This window comes from Microtus ochrogaster, chromosome 2 (assembly GCF_000317375.1).
Source record: "Microtus ochrogaster isolate Prairie Vole_2 chromosome 2, MicOch1.0, whole genome shotgun sequence".
NCBI classification, from domain to species: domain Eukaryota; kingdom Metazoa; phylum Chordata; class Mammalia; order Rodentia; family Cricetidae; genus Microtus; species Microtus ochrogaster.
In genome coordinates this window covers 5,924,595-5,932,765 of record NC_022010.1, presented here as the reverse complement: position 1 = coordinate 5,932,765, position 8,171 = coordinate 5,924,595, and the positions used below count along the sequence as shown (strand labels likewise).

The 8,171-nt window shown below is 44.9% G+C and overlaps 1 protein-coding gene across 5 annotated transcripts in view; it reads right to left on the bottom strand.

Annotated features, from left to right (window-relative positions):
* Positions 1-8,171, bottom strand: part of Cit (citron rho-interacting serine/threonine kinase) — a 167,977-nt gene that overhangs the window by 42,117 nt on the left and 117,689 nt on the right. For all 5 annotated transcript variants that reach the window (XM_026784008.1, XM_026784014.1, XM_026784016.1 and 2 more), the window contains one exon: positions 5,284-5,337. In XM_026784008.1, coding sequence (XP_026639809.1) covers positions 5,284-5,337 — 54 coding nt within the window. The remainder of the gene's footprint in view (positions 1-5,283; positions 5,338-8,171) is intronic.

Sequence of the window (8,171 nt, the reverse complement as noted above, 5' to 3'; positions counted from 1 at the left end):
ATATATATAACAGTCTTCCTATGCACACAGAACCATTTGACCGAGCAGTGAGCCTCTCGGGGCGCAAGTGGTCTGGAACCTGTGTGGACCGTGTTGGCAAGGGGTGCACCGCAAGCTGTGAGCGGGCACCTGGACGAAATAGCTTCCTTAGAAGCCTGGAAATGGAACCTGCCGTGCAACGCCTCACAGTTTGCCTCAAGGGTCCCTTTGTCACACTTCTGGTGCCATGGCTTAGTTGAGATCGACAATTCCACACACTCCACCTGTAACACTCCTACACAAAGTAACCAACCCCACCACCCGAGGCTCTTCCCCTAAACAGTAAATGTCTCCAGTTAATGGGAGCACTGGGAGCAAACCGGTTCACTTCCTTCTGCCCCTTCCCCAAAGAAAAAGAGCAGAATGGGACAAACAAGCAAGCTTGGAAGATTCTGGAACTCAAGTGGGTTTGTACTTGGGTAGGTTTCTCCATCTGTGACATGGAAATAAATACCATATTTACTCTTTTCCTTTAAATTTATTTATTTCTATTTTATGTATGAGTGCTCTACATATAAGCCTACAGGCCTGAAGAGGGCATCAGATCCTATGATAGATGGTTGTGAGCCACCAGGAGGCTGCCGGGAATTGAACTCAAGACCTCTGGAAGAGCAGCCAGTGCTCTTAAACCCTGAGCCACCTCTCCAGCCCCTATATTTATTCTTGATCTTTTATTTTTAAATTGTCTTGTATCTATTCAAGTCCTGTGCTGTGAGATATATATGGGATATAAATTAGTGACCAAAATGGTGTTTCATTCTGAAAAACCTCTTGGGGAACAGACCAACTGCAAAAAATCTATTCACAGAGAAAATATAATTTCCTTGCCATTCACAGTTTATATTTAAGCTTCTGGGTGACTACTTCCTTTCTTTGATTCACAGGGAAAAAAAATACAGATTATTATGAACCCATTTCTGTCATCTTTTCTCTTTTTCCCAAATTAAGATTATAAAAAGCTAAAGAAGAAACCTGTGAAAAACTAATGAGGTGGCCAAGTCTGGGTTCCTCCCCACTTGAGGTAGGGCTGCTAAGGAGCAAAGGTCCCTCCATTCCCAGTGTCTCTGGCCTCTGTTCCCAGCATCTGATTGTTGTTCTGAATGTGTCACTGTCTCCGTTTTCCTCATTAGATGGGGGTGACTGCCGTGCATACGCGCACAGGGCTCTAAAGCATTTCCACTTTGGACTGCCCATCTGCCCAAGTCAGAACACACTGGCTTCTGCCCTTTCTGAGCAGCGAGGTGAAGTGGTGAGCGGACACGTCTCTGCCCGCTCGCTTTACCAAGGTTACAGATCCTGAGCTGACATGAGACACGTCACCAGGTTAAAGTACAACGAGCAATCCCTCCAACTGTTCTCTGAAGGGTTATTTTAGTTTCATTTTACAGGTGGGGAAGTCAGGGAACCAGGAGACTAAGAGACTTCACCAAGGGCACACGGCTGGAAGAGAAAGAGGTCAAACCTTGAAAGAGGCTCTGAAACTCAAGCTCGTCTCTTACCCCTCCACGATGCGGCTCAGAAACCGAGGACCAAGATACACTGACTGCTTTGGCCTCTTTTGCTTTTGTTTCTCTGAGACAAATTTAGCCTAGACTGGCCTCAAAGTCACCACAGCCTCCTGCTTCAGCCTCCTCAGAGCTGGGATTGTGGACATGTGCCAAGATGCCTGGTGTCATGCTTGCTTTTGAACCAGGTGATATGCAACAATTTTTAGTTCAACTTTGTAGCCATGAGTACACGCTGAGGGAGGATGGTCTGTTTATTGACAGACTTAGTTATGAGAGTTCATTAACTTTTAGGTCCCAAGAACAGAGGGTTTAAAAAAAAAAGATAAATAGAATGTCTAAGTCTACTTCACAGTAAAAAAAAAAAAAAAAAGACAGGGAAGAGGGCAGCTTCCCCACATGGAGGCCAGCCAGGTTTTCTTGTAGGCTATTTTATGAACAACAGATCTTGGTGCAGTTCTAAGAGAACAAGAACACAAGACTGTCTCCTCCAGTGTCAGGAAAAGGAATAGATGGGCACACACACATGCACAGCTCTATCTGGAGCAGCCTGTCACTTTTCAAGTCTACCCTCTGCCCTGTACATGTGACCCCTCACACCGAACTAGAGAGGACCAGTGTCGTGTTAGGCGGCAGGAACCAGGCACACAATGAACAGCAGCCGAAGGCTCAGGACCCAGCCTATTTTAATGCCTACTTTCCCGAAGGCAGCTATTTGCATATTATTTATTTTTAATCTTATAGCTGACAGATTGATTCATAATTAAAGCTGTGTCATATGCTTGCCCACCAACTCCCCTCTAAAACAGACACAGGGAGGGGTTTAGGTGCCAGATTGAATCAAATCCTTTTTTAAAATCCCTTCAAAACATAGAAATGGTCAGAGCTTGGAAGTCTCCTGCCCCCGGCTCTGTGAAATCGCTAACCAGGCGCTCCTCGTGACTAGGTTAGTATGGAGCTCTTACCAGTGACACAGGGGACACTTCCTAGCAGAGGCCATCTTGGACAGCATCCAGAGGGAAGGACACTCAGGACAAGATCCCGCATTTTTAAAGCTGCATTGAACTTTACTGTGTCACTGAGACCCACTACTGTAGCTAATGTCTTGAAGTAGATGTTCCCATAGTTTTTAAAGTAGAAAGGCCATTTTTCCAAATCAAAGATTATGGTATGAACCCAAGGTGACTGCAGAAGGCAACATGGCTTAGTCCTCTCCGTGGGCCAAGCCTGGATGTGTCTGTTAGGTGCCTCATCTAATACCGCAGGAGTCCTTGGAGGTGCTGTCACCCCCAACGCCAATGGCTCCTGCTGCAGAGGTCTTACTGATTCTGAAACTCAAATACTTCTCAGAAATGGACAGTTTTCCATCTTCCCTCATCCAGAACCCAAACCACAGTCATTGACTGTCAACTGGAAACATCAATACCACGCTGGACGAGAGGCTATAGGCTAGTCCCATTTTATAACAAAGAAATGGGAAGATGGTATCGGACAGGTTGCTAGTGGCCGCTTTAGAACACGAACCCTGTCTGCCTGACTCCAGAGTCTGCGGCTTGGACCCCTGTGTCTCCCTCTGTTCTAATTAATATGTGGAGTGGAGGACACTCTGTTAGATGCCCCCCCCCAAATTTGGAAAGGGTCCCATAGGCCTTACCACCAAATACCAGTGGTAAAAATAAAAAAATAGAAATAAAAATTTTAAAGTATAAACATTACATAAGCTAAACCAAAAATCAAACTAATTTCACATACTGGCAGGTTCCCTTATGGCCAAACTTGCAACTTTAAAATTGGTAGCCAGGCTTCACAAAGTAACATGTAAACCTTTAAGGGTGTGTGTGTGGGGGTATGTTTCTTATTCCAACTCTGCCGGATTCACGTGCGTTTACATATTTCGGAACCCCTGAAGTCTAGTCTATACCGATCACACCTCAATCACACACAGAAAGCTCATTTTTAATGTCTATGGTAGGAAACTGAAGAAGTAAAAAGCGCTGTTAGGCAAACGGAACAGGTTTGCCGACTGAAATGTTTTAAAGCCATCCAAGCTTGAGGAAGAGTTAGTCACGTAAAGGAGGCACAGCTTGTGTCTGCTGCTATTGATTAGATAATTGATCGGTATCAATTTGTAAAAACTTATGATTTTTCTAGAAAAGAAAGTGTGCTGTTTAACATTTCTCATAATTTATTTTTCTTTTCATTTAATCTTGCTGATTTAGAGTATTTTGAATGAAAAAATACTTATATTTTTATCTATTAAATTTATCAACTTTTCTCTTCTTCATAGGCTCCTTGTTCTGAAAGATATTTAAGTACATTCAAAGAATCTCAGGGACAGAATGGTGATCTTTGCCTGAAATTGAAGCACTTGGAAGGCTGGGGCAGAAGGGTAGAAAAGTCCAAGGTCAGCCTGGGCTACAAGGTGAGGTCTTATTTCAAAATAATTGAATAAGAAAGAAAAGAGAGACTTCACACAAAATCTGTATTTTATTACTCTGTGATCATTTATAAGCACGTATGTGGTATAAATTACTGGAGCAAAAATCAAGAACTAAAAATACTAGATGGACAAGTACAGAGTCCACCAGTTCTTCAAGGAACGGGGAGGAGGGCCAACTGACAGGCATGTGGAGGCAGGACCGTTGCCCACCACATTTGGACACACAGATCAAAACTGCCTGACAAACCCATCTAGTGACCTAGCAACTCCATGGCTGGTCATGTGCTCTCCAGTGCTCGCAGCTACCCAAGGACCTGCACAGGACCCTTCCCTAGCAGGACGGTGTGCACCCAAGGCTGAGTGTGACAGTAAAGGGAAGAGGTACACGTGTGTGGGAGGGGTGCTTCTGGAAATCCACAGGCGTGTGCCGTACACACAGGGACAGGACCACCGAGGACCGAGAAAGTCAAAATCCGCAAAACGACCAAAGATACAGAAGCACAAATAAGGACAGCGGCCCCAGCTCCTAAAGGGGCCTATTTCTGTCCTTCATTTTGATCAAAAATAGACTTTGCTTCTTCACTGACTTGACTGGATTATGTAACCTGTGAGTGACGCTTGTCTGCTGATAGGATTGCTCCACAGAAGTGATGTCACCCACAAGGGTCCTAGATTGTGAATTTTCATATTAAAAAGGTGATTTTTTTTTTCCCTATTAGGAAGGCAAACTTTTTTGGTCTATAGGAGAACGAATTAGCCTTTCTTCTTGGCAAAGGCCACAGGATGGAGAAGCCACGTGGGAAAACAGTCCCTGACATTGGGACAATTTCTTGCCCAGGTGGGCCATGGACCCTTCCATGCTGGAGAAGGGAATGAGCTACCTTGAGAGCTTGGTTGAAGCTACAGAATCTCTCTACAGTTTCATAGTGAGGGTAAAAATGAAATGCTTTGGCTTTCTGTTTTCAGATAAGTTCTCATCTGTAGCCTGGCTTTGCCTCAATGTCCTTTGGCCTCCTAACTCAGCTACCTATACAGGTACGTGCCCCAGACCCAGCTAGAGGAAGAATTATTTGACTATTTTAACTATCCTAACTCCCTTCCCCTCCCAAACCTAAAGGACAGTTTTAATATCCTTAAAAGCAGTAGCCCCCTGAAAAACTAAAACAAAATAAAAGCATTATGGTCTTCATGCTGCAAGAGCGTATGGAAAACCAGTCACCAATGCAATGACACCACAGAGAGCCCTCCCCTTTGCCTGCTCGGCTCTAGTCTGCTCATCTTTGGCTTGTTCATACTCACAGTGCAGCTGCTGCGAAGGGCATCAAATTTGCGCTGGATTTCATCTCTATGCGCCTGAAAGGTAAAAGGTACGTTATAACCCGTTCACAGGGTTGGATGCAATTCTACATGCTATGGGTCAAATACAGAACTCAGCGATTTGCTTGCAAAGCCAGGTGCACGCCTGCAGCAGCCCCAGCGTCTGCTTTGCAGAGGACTAATCGACGAGACCATCCCGGCATCAGCAACAAGTAACAGGGACAAACATTCCTGCGTTAAGGAGTACAGCCACTCAGACCGCACCACGACACTAGGCAGATGCTTTCACCGTCATATTAACACCGGGGAGAGCTGGGGAAGGGGAAATAAAGGATCACACTTTTACCCTTCCTCATCGGCCCTAAACCAAACCCCAGCTCTGAAAATAGGAGTGACTGTCCCTCTTCCCTCCAAATGACCCCTTCCAAGCCTGGGAGATGGACAAACAGAAGACAGACAGACAAGCATGCACGCACACACACATGAGACACTGTCAGGGAAAAAGTAGAATTTTTTTTTTTTAAATTAAAGATGCTGAGATTCATACAACCTCACACTGACCTGGGAGTTAACACCCTGACTTCTCTGAGGCAAAACTATCCTAAAATCGCAGTATTTCTGCTATAGTTTGGATCTTAAATGCCACCCAGAGGCCCTTGTGTTAAAGGCTATTATAGTCAGCCTGTGGCATTAATGGGAGGTGGTAAAGCCATCAAAGCATATGACTTAGCTAGAGCTGAACTTAGGCTATGGGCAGTTCTCAAAGAAGATATTGGAGTCCTGAATTAACTAACTAACTAACTCTCTCCCTCCCTCTCCCCTTTCTCTGTTTCCCTGCTGTCAGAAATAAACAGGCCCCCTCCACCATTTGTCCCATCTTGACAACACTAAACTGTTACAGCCCAGCGATTGCAAGCTAGAATCTCAGGTATCGTGAATGGCGGTAACTAACGAGAGTATTTTATCAGAGTACTGGAAAGCTGCCTGACACAGTTCCTATCCTCACTGAGATAGGGCATACTCACACGCAGCCCATGCCTTCATTCTGGTGAAGGAAGACAGTGGCAAAGGAGGAAAAGGACTTCACACAGTGCTGAATGGGCAGAATAGGGTTCCTTAGACTCTGACCCAGTAGCAAGCAAGTCAAGGAAGGATTCAGCCTGTCTGTTTGCTGCATTCCACTAAACAGGAAGGGCTTGGCAGAGACAAAATGAGTTCAGTGGTAAAGGCAAAACCTGACTTCAAAAGTTTTAGATCTATAATCCATCCAGTTTAACAGGTCTCAGTTGCCACAACTTTATGTAACATTTAGAAAAAGTGCAATCAAGCTGGGCGGTGGTGGCACACGCCTTTAATCCCAGCACTCGGGAGGCAGAGGCAGGCGGATCTCTGTGAGTTCGAGACCAGCCTGGTCTACAGAGTTAGTGCCAGGACAGGCTCCAAAGCCACAGAGAAACCCTGTCTCGAAAAACCAAAAAAAAAAAAAAAAAAAAAAAAAAAAAAAAAAAAAAAAAAAAGAAAAAAAAAAAAAAAGAAAAAGTGCAATCAATTAAACCCTGGCATGTTCATGTATATATATGGCTCTAAGACACATCTTGACTTGATTTGCCTTAGAACTCATGAAGTAGGGTCTATAGGTCTGCATCCAACCAACCATGAAAAGAAAATATCCTGGGGCACGTGATGGTTGGTTTTATATCAACGTGACACAAACTAGAGTCATTCAGGAAGAAGGAGCCTCAACTGAGAAAATGCCTCCATAAGATTTGCCTGCAGGCAAGTCTCTATTGATAACGCAGGTGAGCCCAGCCTCACTAGGAGTGATGCCATACCTGGGCAGGCAGAAACCAGGCTCAGCAAGCCAGGAGGCAGCGTTCCTCCATGGCCTCGGCTTTAGTTAACGCTTCGAGTTCCTGCCCTGACTTCCCAGGATGATGGACTACAGCTGTAGGATGAAAAGAAACATTTTCCTCCCGAAGTTGCTTTTGGTCATTGTGTTTTATCACAGCCAAAGAAGCCCTACCTAGGATAGGGCAGGGGGAGGGCTGGCACTGAATGTAAACAACAGTGTCCTATCCCCACAGCATCGATACTGTATCAGTATTCTAAGCAACCTAGAAATGGTTTACAGCAGAGAGGACATGCACAGGTCCAGGCCATTGCCTGGAACAGGCTGAAACATCTGCTAATTTAGGTACCAATGAGAGGTCCTGAAAATGAACCTCCAAAGATGACTATATATTCTCTCTCTTTTTTTTTAAAGATTTTATTTATTTATTTATTATGCATACAGTATTCTCAGTATTCTGTCTACATGTATGCCTTCCAGGCCAGAAGAGGGCACCAGATCTCATTGCAGATGGTTGTGAGCCACCATGTGGTTGCTGGGAGTTGAACTCAGGACCTTTGGAAGAGCAGGCAGTGCTCTTAACCTCTGAGCCATCTCTCCAGCCCCATATATTCTCTCTTGCATTGAACTACAAGAAAAGATATCTTTTTCTTCTGAGTTTTGGTCAGTTTGGGAAAAAAAAAGAAAACAAGAGAAAGGGGGAAAAATTGTTCAGGAAGGCATCTGGGACTCATTTGAAGTCCAAAAACCTAGAAACCGAGGCAAGGAAGAAGAATATGGTCTTCTAGCTATTATAAGAGTGCCAACACCAGACAGTGGTAGCACACGCCTTTAATCCTAGCACTTGGGAGGCAGAGACAGATGGATCTCTGTGAGTTCAAGGCTAGCTTGGAATACAGAGCAAGTTCCAGGACAGGCTCCAAAGCTACAGAGAAACTCTGTCTCGGCCAGGCGGTGGTGGCGCACACCTTTAATCCCAGCACTCGGGAGGCAGAGGCAGGCGGATCTCTGTGAGTTCGAG